This window comes from Phyllostomus discolor, chromosome 2 (assembly GCF_004126475.2).
Source record: "Phyllostomus discolor isolate MPI-MPIP mPhyDis1 chromosome 2, mPhyDis1.pri.v3, whole genome shotgun sequence".
Classification (NCBI taxonomy): domain Eukaryota; kingdom Metazoa; phylum Chordata; class Mammalia; order Chiroptera; family Phyllostomidae; genus Phyllostomus; species Phyllostomus discolor.
The window spans coordinates 7,517,328-7,534,746 of record NC_040904.2 but is presented as its reverse complement, the minus strand read 5'-3'; the positions used below and the strand labels follow the sequence as shown (position 1 = coordinate 7,534,746).

The following is a 17,419-nucleotide window of genomic DNA, read 5'->3' as shown; positions in this document are numbered from 1 at the left end:
CTGTCACAAAGCAATTGTGTCATGGCTCTCACATTCTCGGGTCACCTCCCTGTCATTCCCGGTGAGGCTACAAATGCTTTCACCGTTAGAATTCCGATGTCTCCCTCGGTCTCACTGACCTGAGCACGTCGGCACGGCCACCTACTCCCGTGCGGTGGTGGGATTCACGGCTTCTTGCGTGGCTGGACAGTTAGATACGGATCCGTATATTGTCTTACAGTTTCATGGCCCCTCCCTCGTTCCGAGGGGAGCTGGCCATGGAGGTGACACGTGGAGGGAACTGACCGGAAGTGGCTCTCTGTGGCTTCGTTTATCCGCCAGCTCTAGAAGAGCCTTTTAGACAGTACCGTGTATTTGTAAAGGCCAAGCAGTGAAGGGAGGGAAGAATCTGCTCAGAGGGCAGGGACCTTCCCTTTTCAGGGAGACAGGGAAGAGAGAGGGCGGGAGAGGTGGCCGCGAGGGTTTGCTGTGCATGCTTAGTGGAGACTAATTAGTTTCAACTTCCTCTTGTAGAGACAGCTGATCGCCCACACCCAAGGGGATGTAAGTCCGCTGGGCACATGGCCACCTCACCGGTGTCCTGCGTGGTGAGACCCCTCTATCAGCATGTGGTGTCCTCTGTCACAGCTCGGCCCACGGACGCAGCTTCCGCCCCATCCGAATGGTGAGCCCGTGGTCAGCCCCGTCTCCCAGGTTTTCCAGAGAAGCTGGAAAGCTGGATTTTACATGAAATCTCCCAATTGTGAAATGTCAGTTTCGATGTGTTTAGAATTCGCTGCGTTTCTGTAGTAAGATACGTCATGCCTGGTTTGGCCCACGGCGACCGGTGAGATCAATCTGACGTTGCCCGACACATTTTTGGAAAGGGACCCATGCTCTTTCTTCCGACCTCTGGTCATGCATGTAAGTCGAAGAACAATTAAAGTCCAAAACTGTGACTGAACTCCACACACCGTCTCCAGGAGAGTGCTGCATTAGGGTTAGTCCCTCCCCTTTTACACGTGGGCGGGACGGTGCCTGCACGAGGAGTCTCCGTGTGAGCTCGTTTGGTGGTTCCGCCTGAATTAGAATAAATCACCTTTTCCCCACCGCATTGGCTGGCATCTGCTGGGAAACCGTCAGGGAAGAATCCACATCCCTGGTGACAACCCGAGTGGAAAGCATCCCCTCGGGGTGGGTGGTTCCCAGCCCGCACGGCACACGGGACGGCTCTGGTGCAGCTGCACCTCCCCAGCCCCAGCCCCGGGTTGGTCTGATCTGCCTCAATCCCTGCCTGAATAGGTTGGCGTGGTCTGTCTCCGCTCGCTGCGACAGATGAATACCTCGTGTTTGCCCAGCTCTCCACGTTCACAGAGTCTCCTCACGTGCTGGCCAATCTAACCCGCCGTGGCCCGGAAATCTGTGGTTTCGCCGAATTCTCGGAGGACCCGATTCTCAGAGGAGTTCAGCTCTCCGCCTGGGAGAGTTAACCCCTTCCTGAACTCCAAGACTCTGACCTCAGGGCGCCCTGGAGGTCGGGGGTCTCACCCCGTGTGACTCTGGCCGTCTGCCCCCTTTCCCTCTCCACAGGTGGGCACCCTCACGCCCACCCCAGCACCCACAGCCCACGCCGCGGCCCATCTCCAGCCTCTCCCACAACATCGCCAGCGGGTCCCTGGTGGAGGGGTTCAGAATGAGTCACCTCAAAGTGCGCCTCCTCCGTGGTATGTGGAATAGTTCAAGGTAAAAGCAACAGAGACCCTGCAGGCTCGAGAGGAATTTCTGCTGCCCCCTCTGCTCTAAATACTAGAAGAATTTAAATGAGGGGCCTGGCCCATGATACACGTATCCACAGAAAGGACTTTCTACCTATCTACGTGGCGGGGGCTCCCCCTGCAGCGACCTCCCGATGCCCCAGGTGCCTTCCCTCATCCTTAGCTCAGCACGCCCCCCATCCCCCGTCCCCACGCCCCCTTCCGTCTCCGACTCTCTCCTGCACGCGGGGCTCCAGGCACGTGCATGTGGTTAAGTCGGCCCATTTTCTCTTGCCCATCTGTCTCCTGTCTTTCTGATGGTTGATTAGAGCAGCCGGAAGAACCCAGAGGGTGGAGGAACCGCCTCCCCAACCCTGGGGGCCACGGCTCCCCCCCACATGCAGTCCTTTCCCGAGGCCGTGGCCGGTGGAGGAGAAAGTGGATTTTTGTGCTCTTCCTTCCTGACCGCAGAATGACCTACTGTTTCACCACAGACGTGTTGTACCCAGCGCCGCAGGCATTACCAACGGGAACGTGGCCACTGTTTAATTTCTTCATTAGCTCTGTTGAGTGATGGGTCACTGTCTAGCTACACGACGACACGGGTGCGTTATTGCCAGGAGCAGGCTCTGCGGTGAACAACCGAGACAAGACCAAGCCCAGGTCTTTAGTCACGGTGACAAGGCAGAGCCTGTAGTGATGGGGCAGGGAAGGCAGGTGGGGCCTTCGGAGAACTGGGGTTCAGGTGAAGTCACGGCTTGCGGGGTGGAGGAAGGGCAGGGCAGGCTGCGGTGGTGCTGCGACAGCCGAACGTGGTGGGAACAGCCAGGCTCGGAGTCTGAGGCGGTGATTCAGAGACTCTTCACGCCCTGACTCGTGTGGCTCCGTGGGCTGGGCATCGTCCTGCAGACAGAAAGGTCACTGGTTTGATTCCCGGTCAGGGCACGTGCCTGGGTTGTGGGTTGGGTCCCCGGTTGGGGCACGTACAAGAGGCAGCTGGGCCACGTTTCTCTCGCACATCGATGTTTCTCTTCCTCTCTTTCTCCCTCCCTTCCCTTCTCTCTAAAAATTAAAAATAAAAAAGACAGTGTCTGGCAGAAGTAAGGCCTGCTTGAGTGTGGTTGGTAGGGTGTAATGATTTATAGTTTAACATTTCACCTAAAATGTCGTATGGGGTACTTGAGTGTCATATTGTGTTACAGAATTACATGCTTTTGATTTTGCAATAAAAGAGTTTGTAATAAGCCCTGACTGGTATGGCTCAGTGGATTGAGCACCAACCTGCGAACCAAAGGTCACAGGTTCAATTCCCAGTCAGGGCACGTGCCTGGGTTGCAGAACACGTCCCCAGTAGGGGGTGTTTGAGACGCAGCCACACATTGATGCTTCCCTCCCTTCCCCTCTCTAAAAATAAAGAAATACAATCTTAAAAAGAAAAGAGTTTGTAATAAAAAAAAAAGAGGGGTGTTATTTGTGCCGGACTCTGTATACACATACACATATCATATGCATGGGGCGGGGCAAAAGTAGGTATGCAGTTGTGAGCATGCAAAACACTGAGTTTATTCTTGTATTATTATTTAATTATTGAGTTATTTTCCATATGAACAACTGTGAACCCACACTTGCCCCACCCTGTGTGTATACATGTGTGTATGTGTATATATACACACATGAAAATGTGCGTGTGCACACACATAACATATATATCATGCAAATGTGTGCATATACATGCACACATGTATACACATGTATTTATATTTAAACTGCGCTTTGCATGTCACATATTCAAAATCAAACTAGAGGCATTCGAGTCAAAACGAACTGTGCCACTTTTTGATCAGGTATGGTTTGTTTCTATCGCCATTCATTTGTCTCCCTCCGCTCATAAATGGTGACAGCTGAGGACGGTTGCCACCGGCACATCCTCAGGCCCCGGGACATGGAAGGAGGGCTAGGGGGTCACTGCAAGCTGGCGGCCACCCAGACAGTCCGGTCAGCTCTGGGCACACGGCCCCCACCCCGAAGGCCACCCCGAAGGCCTCACGTCCACCTCGCACCGGCCCTCACGGGCGGGATGTGGTGTGTCTCTGGGCGACAGGGACTCGAGGGTTTTCTGAACCTGGCCGTGACCACGAAAACAAGGATGACGACGGAAAACAGGTGCAGCTCCCTGAACTGCCTTCCGGGCTCAGAGCAGCAGCGGTGGGTGGGAGGGGCCTGGTGAGGGCTGATACATTCGACGGCGGCGACTAGAATGACCCTGGCTGGCTTAATTGTTTTTCAAAGTTATCTGTGTGCTCTTTAGCCAGAATAAAGAAATCATACGTAAGCAGAAAAATAAGCATGTTTGACGATGAGAGAAACTTGTGTGGGGGGGGGAACTTTAAGTTTTAGAGTTTTAAGAACTTGTTATGAATGAAAAAATTATTTTTAATATTTCTCTTTTCAAAGAAAGCAATGATTCAGGTCATTGGTATGACGGAAAAAACTGGGCTGTGTCGGGTGGGCGGGGGAGGGTGCAGGAGGGTGCAGACCCGGGACTCACAGCCGGGGCCCCGTGTGGCCCATCTCATGAATGAATTTTCTGGAAATACAGTTGCATTTGATACTACATTTTAATTTCACTCAAAAGACCTAAGTGATATATATTCTTAAATGAATAACAAAAACTGCACTCTTATTTAGAAACACATTTTCATAGAATTCTTTTTAAAAAGGAGGGTGGAAGATGATTTTTGGTGCAACTAAAGCTTAAAACTCCTCCCCTGGGCTTCAGTGAGCCCCCACACAGCACGCCCTCCCTCCCCCGCCCCCCCCCCCCCCCCCCCCCCGCCGCCACACACACTCACAGAGACCCTCACAGGCCCTTCCCCTTGCCCTGGGTGGGTGGGTCGGGGCAAGCAGGCGAGCCACGCAGGTGTGAAGTCACCTTATCTCCACTCTGACACCCTCACAGATGCCCCTGCTCCGGGGTCGAGCCAGCCCTTTGGATGGATGGCTCCGGGAAGCCCCAAAGTCTGACCCAGGCTCCCAGGTTTTCCAGCCGCCGCACAGGTTCTTCAGGGGAAATCTGGCACCTGCTCTGCAAAGTAGCCCCATGCAGAGGGGGACAAGGATGGCGCTCAGACCCGGGGTGCCCTCCCCACCGTGGTCCCCACCCCAAGCATCCACTCCATGGCCCTGTGGCACCCGCCCTGCCCCAGACATCTCCGAGCACCTGTAGAATTAGCTTGTGTGGGGGGGGGTTCACGGGGGGACAGGAGGGAGACGCGGCTCCTTCTGTCCACCCCGCGGCCACCCACGGCCGCCCTCTCCCCTGCCCCCTCACCGAGACCGCCAGCGGGGCCTCAGTCTTCGGCCTTCCCCCCTCCCCCCCGGAAATCACGCCTAAACTGCCTAAAAGAAAAGGATCCCTATCAGCGGTCTCCCCTTCACGCCTCGCCCGCCCTGGCTTATCTGACTTGGCACTCGAGGCAGCGCTTTTCAGAGAGCCCAGGATGTGGGCTTGAAATAACACGGCCGAGGCTGACCTTTAACGAAGTTTGCCTAACAATCGGCCGTGGCTGCTAGAGCCGGCGCCGCCGCCTCTGCGGCAGCGCCGAGAAGGGCGCACCAGGCACCCAGGCTCCGGCGCTGTGCCTGGGCGTGTGTGCGCTTACCCCAGCGACTGCCCAGAATGCCGGCATGCAACAGCGTGATGAGAATATTCGTCTTGACATGATTAAAAAAAACTTTTTTACTGCACAAGGCAGAGGGAACAGACTCCGAGGCTTGCCGAGGGCGGGGAGGTGCGGGGGTCTGGCGGCCACAGAGCCTGCGAGGGTCCCGGGTGGAAACGATGTTGGAGACCACACACAGAGCTGGACACGCCCCAGGCTGAGGCCGATGGGTCCTCCATCGGGGGGTCATTCCAGAACAGGGTCGTGAAGAATGGATGCATGCACATGATTGAAGGAAGTGAATCCCTTTGATTTATGCCTCTTAGAGCCGAGGGAGCCATCTTGACAGTCTAGACTACGTCACAGGAAGGAAGCGGGTCCCAGGAAGGGAGGCGCTTTGCTTAAAGCCACCACCGGTCGTGTTTTACAGGACGGTGATGCGCCCTGGGTACTAGCAGCAGCAGCAGCAGCAGCACCAGTAGCAGTAGGAACAGCACTCCGAGTAGGAACAGCAGCAGCAGGAGCTGTAGCAGCAGTAATAGCAGCGGCGGCAGCCGTAGCAGCCACGGTAACAATAGTAGTGGTGGTGGTAACAGTCCTACGAGTAGCAGCAGCAGCAGTAATTATAGCAGTAGCATTAGTAGCAGCAGCATCGATTGTAGTAACAGTAGCAACAATGCTACTAGTGGTAACAGTAGCAGTAGCAGTAATGGCAGCCGTAGCGGAGGCAGTAACTGGGTGTTTAGGAGGTGCCAGCTACCCTTTTAAGCCTTTTAGATATTGTCACTCATGTCACCCTAACTACATGGCTATGAGGAGGAAACTGAGGCACCAAGAGGTTCTGTCCTGTGCTCAGATTCCTGGGAAGCAGGAAGTTTCCTGAGAGGGGGGGTGTTGGGGGCACCTCTCTGGGGACTGAAGGAAGCGGAGTTGGGCAGAGGAAAGCGTTGCACTGGGGTGTAGGCCCTCAGCCACCACCTGGGGGGCGTGGGGGTCCCGGTCTGCCGCCACTGGGTGCAGACCGCCTGCAGAGAGGGGCAGCGGTCCCCGGCTAGGTGGTGGCTCTCTGCGGGGCAGTGTGTGTGTAGGGTGGGGTGGGAGAGGGTGGGGATGGGATTAGGGTATGGGTGGGTGCTGGCGATGGGCATTTGGGCACAGGCAGCCAGGAGCCACCCAGCATAGAATCCAAGAGTTTGTACCCTTGGAGGTGCCAGACTGTGTCACTTGTCCCCACATCCGGAGCAGGCCTGTTAGCTCAGGAACTTACTTTCCGTAGAAGAGAAACCGCACAGCACCATGCAAGGAGAGAGTCACAAAGTCACGTGAGAGGCCAGAGCGTGGTGTGTCAGTCCACCTGGTCCCCTGCTGGGACAGGGGAGGTCTAGAGGAGGGCGGTGGGACCTCCACCCAAAACCTTTTGCTCTGTCACAGGACACCAGCCAGTGAGGGCCAGCCAGGCCAAGCCTGAGTCCAGCTCCGAGGAGCTCGTCCAACCAGAACTCTGGTGGATGGGAACCAACCCCCTGGGAAGCCTGCCACCGGCCCACGGCCAGAGAAGCCAGTTCTGGCCGAGGGAAGCCTGTGACCTCGTGGCAGCCCTGGGTTGCTGCCGGGCACAGCGGGGATTGCCCTCCCACCTGAGGAAGTCCCCCAGGGGCAGAGCTGGGCCACCAGGATGTCTCAGGACCCTTCCTGCTGGACCAGGGGTACAAAAGGGCAGGTGGCCACCAAATGCCACCTCTCCTCCTCTTTCTGAGTGGAATTTTTTTGTTTGTTTTGCAATGATCCCATTTTTTCCTTCATCTTTAGGAATTGGGTGTGCTGGGGACTAAGTTATAACTTGGCCCCCAGAGCCAGGCTTAAGGGGACCTGCCAATCTCAGTGAGTGCCTATTAGCTAGCACCCTGATGTGGGGAGTCTCCCTGTGGAGGAGAGGGCACTAGGGCATCAGAGGGGACCAAGGTCAGACACTGGGACTCCGGGCACTGGAGGAGGCCGTGGAAAAGGGGGTGGCGGCTGCCGTTGGCCCTCCCCACACCTGTGCACACCCTTTCCCCTACGACTGCCTCCCTCTGGCTCTGCAGCCAAGGGGCCTCTGGGGGGCAGGGGCCCTTCCCAAGTCTTGGTGACAAGAGTCCAGGCCCCGGACAGTCACCATGAGCCAGTGGTTCCCACCGACCCACCCCTGGCCTCAGCCCAGCCCACCTGTGGGACAGGTGCAGGTCAGGCGCTGTCCCCGAGCCCGTGTCCTCAGCTGCAGAGCGAAGAAGTCAAAGTACCTCTCTCTCCACGAGTGTGGGAACGGGCGTGGTAAATGTTTAATAAAAGGTAATTGTTCTTTTATAGGCCGGAGGCCCAGGACGTGCTGAGCCTGGGGCCAAGCCTTAGAATATGCTTCAACCATGACGAACGGCAAATACCAAAACCTGTTCTTGTCTGAACTGCTGGGATCTGCATTCCTCCCGAGAACCTGCCAAAAGCACGCGGCTGTGCCCATAGGCCCCCGGGGAGGGGGAGTGGGCACGGGGCCTCCACCCCCTCTTAGGGGCACGCCGGAGGGCCCGGGCTCACCTAGAGGTGGCTCCACGGGGCTTCTGAAAACAAAGTTGGAACCTCCTGTTACATCGTTGTCCCTAGGAGCACATTCTCTGGGTCCTGTGCCCTGTATCTCAAGGGACTAGTTAATTCTTTTTTGCTCGTCCAACCATGGGCTCCTACGAGACTCTTGGAGCCGGTTAACTTCCGACCTCACAGAATTATTGTCCCTGTCTTAAGTAGCATGGGACCAGAGAACAATAGTTCCATTGTTCCTACCCCGGGATTCATTTCCTGGCACAGCCCCTTTAAAAACAGTTCGTCCATGATTATGCATACATCGTTTGTAAAACAATGAAACGGTCCATACGCACGGCAGAATATGGTTCATGCAAAGAGGCATAAAAAAAATAAAGCGACCACCTACGGCGTCCCTGTGCAGGCTGAGAAACGGATCGTCGCCAATACCATCACGCCCAGAACCCAGTTTCCAGCCCCGTCCGCTCCCGCGAGGGGAACCCGCTACGCTGAATCGCGTGTTCATCCGTTTCTTTCTCTTTCAGTTTCACCGTGTAGGCGTGTGCCTCTGAACACGTCGTCATGGGGTGGTGAACGTTTACAGGGAGGCTCAGTGTTGGTGGGACTGTCTGTGGCGGGGACAGCTCAGGCACCCGTCTTCCTTGCCGCACGGAACCCCGCTGTGTGAATGCACCACCGATGCCTGTCGGTATTTGGGTGGTTTCCAGGTTTTTTTTTGCAAGAGAAACGGTGTTTCTGCGAGCATTCCCGCGGAAGTTCCTGAGCACGCTGCAAGAATCTTCAGCGCACGGACTTAGCAGGGGAATTTCTGGGAGAAATTTTGCGTCTCCTCGACACGACTGCATGAGACTGGGCAGTTTTCCACGGCGTCTGGGCCAGTCCAGACCCTCCTCCTTTCTCTTGCCTGTCCCCCCCCCCCCCGACTAAATTTTAGCCATACACAGTGTGGAGTAACTTTACTTATTTTCACCAGTTTAGCCCTTCTTTGTGCTTGGAGTGAAGCAGACACTATGTGAAGTTTACTATTCCGACCATTTCTAAGTGCACAGCTCAGCGGCATTAACCACATTCCCTGTGCAACCATCAACACCGCCCGAGTCCAGAACTTTCCACCCTCCCGAAGTGAAACGCTGTCCCCAGTGAACGCTCACTCCCCATCCCCCGGCCCCAGCCCGGGCACCACCACCTGCTTTCTGGCTCCGCGGGGTTGACTGCTCGGGACCTCGCCTAAGCGGAACGGCGGTGTCTGCCCTTCCTCGTCTGCCTCGTCTGGACGCGGGAAACATCCCCCGTCCCGCGTACTGTGATGAGGTGTGTCCGGGTGTCGTTAGAAGGAGTTGGCTGGAGGATCTGACCTCTTGCCGTGGAGGGAGCTGCCTAGCCAGTCTCCGTAGGATTCTGAGGCCGATGCGTGAAGGTCGCAGGGCAGGGGAAGAGGCTGTCTCAGGCGGCTCAGGCTGGCTGGCGAAATGCCACGGGGTGGGTGGGCGAACCAACGGACACTTATTTTCTTGCAGGTCTGGAGGCTGGAAGTCCGAGGTCAGGGGGCCAGCCCGTTCCATACCTGGTGAGGGGGCTCTTCCTGGCTTGTAGGTGGATGTCTCCTTGTGGTGTCCTCACATGGCCTTTCCTCGGGGTGTGGACGTGGAGAGAGAGGCACACACACACACACACACACACCGAGAGAGAGAGAAAGAGAGAGAGAGAGAGAGAGAGAGAGAGAGATCTATTTTTCCTATAAGGGCCATCAACCCTATCGTATCACCTACCAACCCACCCTAGGACCTTGTTGAACCTTAATTACCTAAAAGCTCTATCACTATATAGATCCCTATATAGTGATACCTTAGGGCTAGGACTTCAACATATGACCTGGGGCGGGGGGTAATTATTCAGTCCACAGCACATGTAAAATCAGGGAGACCAGACAAGCTGGGACCCATATACATGAGCTGAAGCCCACAAGGCCAGGCTGTAGCCTTGACCTTGAGGGTTTCCTGCAGAAGCGGGGGTGGGGGGTGGGGGCAGGGTGGTGGCGGGCTTATCATCAAAAGAGCTAAACACACAGCCGGCCCAGGAGCTGGGCAAGCTGGGGATCTGGGGGAAAGGGGGCCGTGCAGGCCTGACCACAGCCTTGTGGGAGGAGGTGAGCCTGCTGACCGGCATCAGGGTGTGGGAGCGAAAACTGGCCCTGCTTCATTTCTGCCCTCCAAATCTCCCAGGATCTCTCGCGGTCCAGCCTGACCAGAAATGCGTCCTGGTGAAGCCATCGCCGCGCAAAACCACCGCATCTCCTAAAAGTTCTGACACTACTTTCACATACGGTCTTCCACTCACCCGCACCGATTTACACGTGTGATGGGACGTAGGATGCTGACTCCGTGTTTTCCCATTTGGATGACGGGTTCTCCCATGAGACCTCTGCACTGATCTGCATGCCCCGCCCCCCGCCCCAAGCCCTGCAGGTCTCCACAGACTCCTGAGTCTGTTTCTGGGTGCTCTGTCCGTTCCCACCGCTGCTCTTCGCCCTACGTGAACACCCTTTCATAGTCTCCACAACATTATCACACTCGGTCTCTTACATTCGATTTTCTGAATGGGATGGCTCAGTTGGGAATAATCCCACCAAGTCTTTGCTGCTCTTCCACTGTGTCTTGGTGATTCTTGGCCCTTTATTTTGTCTCGCTCTTGCACATTTATTTTAGGCGAAGCTCATCAATGCGCTCCAAGACGCACGTATTTGGTTGTAATTGTATTAACCCCATTATGTCCGTGTAGAGAGACAGTTGCTACAACATTGTAGGTTCTATAACATTGTATCTTCTACACACGATTGCCTATCTCTCCATTTATTCAGTCTTCGATGCCTCTCAGTGAAGGCTTATACTTTGCTCCATAGTAGTGTTCACGTATTTTGGTAGATCTACTGAATTAAGTTAACACATTTCCTGTTGCCATTTAAGTGGTGTACCTTTGCAGTTTTTCTCAGTTTTTTTTATGACACATTTGAAAGATGCAGACAATGAGGAGATTGGTACAGGGAAAACGTGTACCCTCTCCTCCCAGACCCAACAGTTATCAGCATTTTTGCACATGTGGCTTTTTCTTTTTCTTCTTCTTTTTTTTTTAGATTTTATTTATTTACTTTTAGAGAGGGGAAGGGAGGGAGAAAGAGAGAGAGAGAGAATCAATGTATGGTTGCCTCTCACATGGCCCCCACTGGGGACCTGGCCTGCAACCCAGGCATGTACTGACTGGGAATCGAACCTGCGATGCTTTGGTTCGCAGCCCGCGTTCAATCCACTGAGCTACGCCAGCCAGGGCTACACATGCAGCTTTTTCTTGATGAACCATTTGAGGTTAAGAGGCAGACAGTGTGACGTGCCTCTTCAGAGCGGCATTCTCCTACCAGCTCACACAGCCATTTGCACAGTGAGCGGTACATTTACTGGTTGCATTCCCAACGCTTCGTCGGTGGTATGGAAGCGTGCAGGCTATTTTTGTGTGCTTCCTCGGTACTCATCCGATACGGGCAGCTAAACTTTCCTAATGCTCAGGATTTCCTCTTCATTCTTTGAGGTTTGTGTGGGTATACAATCATATCTTCAAATAATGACAGAATTGTCTCTTCTTTTGTAATTCTCACTAGTTTAACTTCTTTTCCTCATTGGCTACCTAGGCTTAAACCTTTGGTACAATGCTGAGCTGAGTGTTTCTAGAAGTAATCTTTTTCTTTTTTTAAAGATTTTGTTTATTTTTAGAGGGGGGACGGAGGGAGGGAGAAAGAGAGGGAAACATCAGTGTGTGGTTGCCTTTCAAGCGCCCCCTACTGGGGACCTGGCCCACAACCCAAGTGTGTGCCCTGACTGGGAATCGAACCCACAGCCCTTTGGTTGGCAGGCCAGTGCTCAATCCACTGAGCCAAACCAGCCAGGGCATAATCTCTTTCATTTTATCATTAAGGGTATTTTGTGGGATTTTATAGATGTCTTTCATCAGGTAAAAATTTTTCTTTTACTTCACTTTTGCAAAGGACTTTTTGCAAAGTCCTTCTGGACATGTGTTGAATCTTATTAAATGTTCATTCTAAATATGTTAAGATAACTTTATAATTTTCCTGTTTGAATGTGTTACTGTGTCGGGCTATACTGAAAGCTGCTTTTCTTTTTTTTTTTATTTTAATCATTGTTCAAGTACAGTTTTCTTCCCCCTACTCCCGTTCCAGCCCCTCCACCCAACCCTCCCCCCTTCCCCCCATTACCCCCCACCCCTAGTTTTTGTCCATGTGTCCTCCAAATTTGTTCCTGTAATCCCTACCCATTCCCCCCTGAAATTCCCTCTTCTCTCTCCCCTGGCCACTGTGAGACTATCCCCTATTTCAGTGTCTTTGGTTATATTTTGCTAGTTTTTTGTTTTGTTTTGTTTTGTTGTTTAGATTCCTGTTAAAGGTGATATCATGTGGTATTTGTCCCTCACTGCCCGGCTTGTTTCACTTAGCATAATGCTCTCCAGCTCCATCCATGCTGTGAAAGCTGTTTTTCTAAGTTAAAGCAATAGCAGGTTCCTAGGATAATCCAACTTGGTCATAATCTTTTTAAGGCTTTGTTAGATGCATTTTCCTACTATTCGTTTGGGATTTTACATTTATATTTATGAATTAGGTTGGCTTGTAATTTTCCTTGAACTATCCTCCCTGGTTGAGGCATTGATGAGTTGAACAGTATTTTTGATATTTCTATTCCTTTGAAGAATTTTTGAAACCCTGCAATAGCGTGGTTCTCAACTGTTTCTGAAAAGTAACCTGGAAAACCAGCTGGCTGATTATTTCATGAAGGAGCCCACCACTAAACGTGTTCATTGTGTTCTTCAAATCTTCTACATTTTTACTGTCTTGTTCTGTTTGTTTTGGTGGTTGGTTGGTTGACGTGACCTTTCATGGCCACGAGGGAGGACGGTGAATTTGTGAAGGTCTTGTCGTTCTAGACATTTTTTCTTCAAATAGTTTGGAGACTACGTTATCAGGTATGCGCAAGCTCATGACTGTTACCTTGCCCCAGTGATATTTGTTTGTCTTATCATTGCAAAGTGATTCTCCTTATTCTCAGTGCAACTTTTTATTCTAAAGTCTGTTTTGTCTACTATGAGCAGGGCCAAACCAGCTTTCTTTTACCTGTGCCCCTTCTACCTGTGTCTCATAAACTTACAGCTGTCTTAACAAGTAGGCACTCTGATAATTTATGTTTTAACAAAATTCTGTTCATATAAACTGGGCCGTCTGGAGCACTTGCATGTATTCTGATCACCGATGTGTTTGCATACAGTTCCATATCAACTTTTGCCTCCTTTTCCTGGGTTCCGTTTCACCCCTCCTCCCCCGCCCCATCGGTCTCCCTTGCTTTACTGCCCTTGGTATCATCAACTTTTCCCCCTTATCCCATTGTTTCTGCGTTAGGTTTAGACACAATCAATACGCACTCTATTTTCATCCTTTCGTAGTTATCCTTTCAACAAAACACTCAACAAAGTCTAAAGTTAACCAGTATGTTTCTTCTTCTCCAGAACAATACAACCGTTGAAATGCTTTCATTTTGTTCATCCGGCTAGGGGTGATACTACGTTTTCATGCTGTTATCTTCCAGCGTTTCACTTCTACTTTCTGTTGCTGTCATTGTCTCCTTACCTTTACAAATTAAACATCTTCGACGGTGTTAGTTTATACTGTCCATATTTGGTTAGACTTACCCACCTTTTTACCATTTTCTTGGTCACGGTTTCCTCTGGCATTCCCTCCTGGGATTATTTCATGTTTTACTGAGCTTTTCAGGTTTCTTTATTGTGGTCAACACTGTCTCGATTTGTCTGGAAATGTCTCTTCCCTCCTTCCTGAAGGATACCTGTTGTACAGGATGTAAAATTCTAGGCTGACAATCACTTTTCCCCAACAGCTTAAATATCTTATTCTACCATATTCTGCCTTCTTTGGGGGGATATTTTGTTTCAGGAGTTGTTTAGATGTTGTCTTTATTTTGGGGTTCTGCAATTTCTCTATGTTATGTTTAACTGTGGATTCCTCTTTTTTTCTGCTTGGGATTTGTTTTGTCTGAATAATCTAAAAATTCATGACTTTCATCAATTTTAGAAAGTTCTCAATCATTATTACTTCAAATATTGTTTCTACCTTGTTCAGTTTATTATCACATTTGGAGACCTAATTACACATATTTTAGATCATCACACTCTATTCTCCATACCACTTAGCTTCTATGACTTAGTCCCTGTACATGAGTATCTTGGGATTTATATTTCATGTCATTGATTCCTTCTTCAGCTATTGAAAATTTGCATATTTTAATTTCTAGAAGTTCTCCTTAGTATTCTCTCCCCATTTCTGCCAGGTAATTTTAAACAATCTTTTCTTCATATTCATTTTTTAGAGTCTCCCTTTTACTTTATTTAAATAGCAAACATGCTTACTTTCTCATCTGTGTCTAACAATGGCAACATCTATGATTACATTGCTTGCTGTTTTCACCTACTTTTATGTCTCACTTTAATTGCTTTTAATTAAATCTCACTGCGATTGTGGCTGGTGTGGGGATTTCTCCTGGGTGAAGGGGTGTATTCGTTAGGGTTCTCCAAAGGAAGCAGAACTGATGGGTGTGTGTGTGTGTGTGTGTGTGTTGCAGGGATTGATGCATGTGACTGTGAAAACCCAGAAGGCCCATGACCTGTGACCCGCAAGCTGGAGAACCAGGAAGCTGGTGGTGTCATTCAGTGTGAGCCCAAAGACCTGAGGACCAGGGGTACCGATGGCCAAGGGCAGAGACAGCAAATGCCCCCTTCCTCTGCCCCTTTGTTCTATGTAGCCCCTCAAAGGACTGGGTGACGCCCACCCCACTGGGGAGGATGGATCTTCCTCACTCAGTGTGCTGACTCCAATGTTAACCCCCTTCCTAACACAACCTCGCAGTCACACCTGGAAAGGACAGTGGACCAGCTGTCTGGCCGTCTCTTAGAGCAGCTGATTGGCACGTGAAGTTAGCCATGGCCGGCAGCGTTCCACTAGAGAGGACACCAGTTTGCTTCTGCCGTTTGCCCTGGGCACCGCCAGTCTAGGACCACTGGGTGGGTGGAGGTGGCTCCCCGGGCTGGTGTTCTGCTCCTGGGGGCCTGTGTGAACCCCAGCAAAAATTACAGAATGTTGCCAGAAGAAACAACCACTGCAAGAGGGCTGGATAGAGAGACCCATAGAGACTCCCCGGTGTGTAGCAGGCTTGGGGGCTTTGGGGAACAATGGTGTCCTTCACTCCTAAGGAGGCTCCAAGGCCACTAGTCAAAACGGATGAGAGAACTGCCACCATAAGAGGGTATGACCTGTTTGGTCTTGGAGGGTCTTCTACTTGGGACAAGCTGGACACCGGTGAAGTAGGAGAGGAGGGTAGGACTGGTGGAACGCAGGACAATCCCCTATTGTGCATCTCCAGGGGAGGGCCAAGGGGCCGGGTGGAAGAACTCACTAGCGAAGTCCCACTCGCAGGGAGGCCAGGCCCGGAAGGAGCGCGCTGAGCCAAGGCAGCACGTGACTTGGAAAGAGGTCGGTTTTCTTGTGTTTCCGCCTTATTCTGAAGCAACCCACATTATTTGGCGTATGGCAAACAGTATTGGAAGGAGTCTTTTAGTGGGGGCCGCTGGGTGGCCGGCAGCCAGGCCTTCTGGGCTAAGGTTGATCTCTCTCGCTCCCTTTCCTCACCCGCTGTCCCCTTGTCCTTGGTGGGCGGGAAGTCCTATAGCCACTTCTGGGGACGTTCCGAGGTCGAGGGGAAGGGTCTTAAGACGTGAGGGCAGAGGAAAGCGGCTCAAGAGGACCGCAGAGGGTCCTGCGCACGCGGCGCGGCGCCCTCCGGCGCTAGTGCCCGGGTCGGCGGTCCCCAGCGGCCGACTCCTGGGTCCTCGCCGCCGGCACAGAGGCCAGGCGGGGCTCGGGGAGGAGCTGGAGAAGCAGCAGCTCCTGGTTTCACCAGGGGTCTGGCCCGCGCTCGCCGGAACCCCTTTCCTTCCTCAACCCAAAGGGAGTCCTCGGGCTGGAAGCGCCCGCGACAGGCTAGGTCCTACGGCCTTGGAGAGGGACACGCGCTCCTCTCCAGCCCTAAACCGCGGGCGGGGAAACGAGGCCCAGGGGGCGTCCCGGAGCTCCCTCTAGGTCCCGCCGCAGGCCAGGGCCAGGAGCCCGTCCCGGGCTTTCCCTAGGGGAACGCCTCCTCCCGCCGCCGCCGCCGCCGCCGCCGCCCCCCGCCCCGCCCGGACCGGCCCAGCGGGAGCCGCAGCTCCGGCCCGCCCCTCCCTGCGCCAGAGGTGACCGGTACCTGCACGGGGGTGTCGCCCTGGGCACTCGGACACCGCCTCCTGGGATTAAAGCGAGAGCCGGGGAGGGTCGGAGACTCCCTCGCGGGACCGAGGAGGCCAGGAGCTCCGTAGGAGGCGGAGGAGGAGGAAGGACGAGGGGCGGGAGTGCCGCGTCCGGGGAGCCGCAGGTAAGCGTCTCTGCGTCGGGTGCGGGGTGAGGGCTCCCGGGGGCAGGAGGAGGACCTGGGCGCTGAGCGTGACCCGGTACTCCGTGGGGGTGTGGGAGGGGAGGCCAGGTGTGCGCAGCGCGCGCGCGGCAGGTGCCGGACGCGAGGAGCTGAGCGGGGCAAGGCGCCCTCCGTGGGGCCTGGGAGGGCTGCCGCGTGCCTGGGCCCCCTTGGCGCGCCGCTCGGAGGCCCGTGGCATCACGCGTCCGGGGCAGGTGGTTCTGTGAGTCCCTGGCCAACTGGTCGAAGGAGAGGGTGCCTCGGGGGTCCCTTGGGCGGATCGTTTGGGTCCGGACCGGCTGCTGCGCCACTTGCTCTCTGTGGCCCCTAGATGGGGACCAGGGGTGCACACTTCTCCTTCGGGAACGAGGAAGAGGAGGGGATTGTGGATCCTTTTCTTTGTTTCGGGGAAAATCTCAGCAGCCCTGGAGTGTTACCTGAACTCCTGCTTCTCGGTTCCCTCCCGAGGTGGGGAGAAACTGGAAACCCGCAGAGATGCCCCGAGCGATACGGCCGGCGCGGCGCGGGACGGTGGGGAAAGGCTCCCGGAGGGTTCCCGCGCGAGACGCAAACGGCTCGGCGGCCCCCGGGGAGGGACTGCCCTTAGTCCGAGCCCATGGCCGCGCCCCGGCAGCGGCGGTCACAGCCGTCTACCTGGCACCGGGCGCCCGCCGGAACCGGTCGGGCGGAGCAGTCCTGGACTTGAGGCGCGCGCTCCCTGCCCGGGAAGTTGGGGCACAGGGGGGCGTCGGTGCACCGCCTGTGGGACTCCGGACAGTGGCCCCGCAGCCAAGCGCACCAGCCAGGCAGTGGGCACCTCGCTCGCGGCCCCGCGGTCCCTGCGGGAGAATTATTGCTTTACAGCCTAAAAGTCTGGGCG

The 17,419-nt window shown here is 53.9% G+C and overlaps 1 protein-coding gene across 3 annotated transcripts in view; it reads left to right on the top strand.

Moving 5' to 3' along the window:
- The first annotated feature begins 520 nt into the window (after positions 1-520).
- TMPRSS2 (transmembrane serine protease 2) overlaps positions 521-17,419 on the top strand; it is a 50,451-nt gene continuing 33,552 nt past the window's right edge. Inside the window, exon 1 of one of the 3 annotated variants that reach the window (XM_036017451.1) lies at positions 521-664. In XM_036017451.1, the coding sequence (XP_035873344.1) occupies positions 607-664 (58 nt within the window). In that variant the 5' untranslated portion in view covers positions 521-606. Of the gene's footprint in view, positions 665-14,655; positions 14,746-16,305; positions 16,501-17,419 lie in introns of those variants that run through there. The other 2 variants (XM_036017452.1, XM_028504691.2) reach the window with 2 other exon arrangements.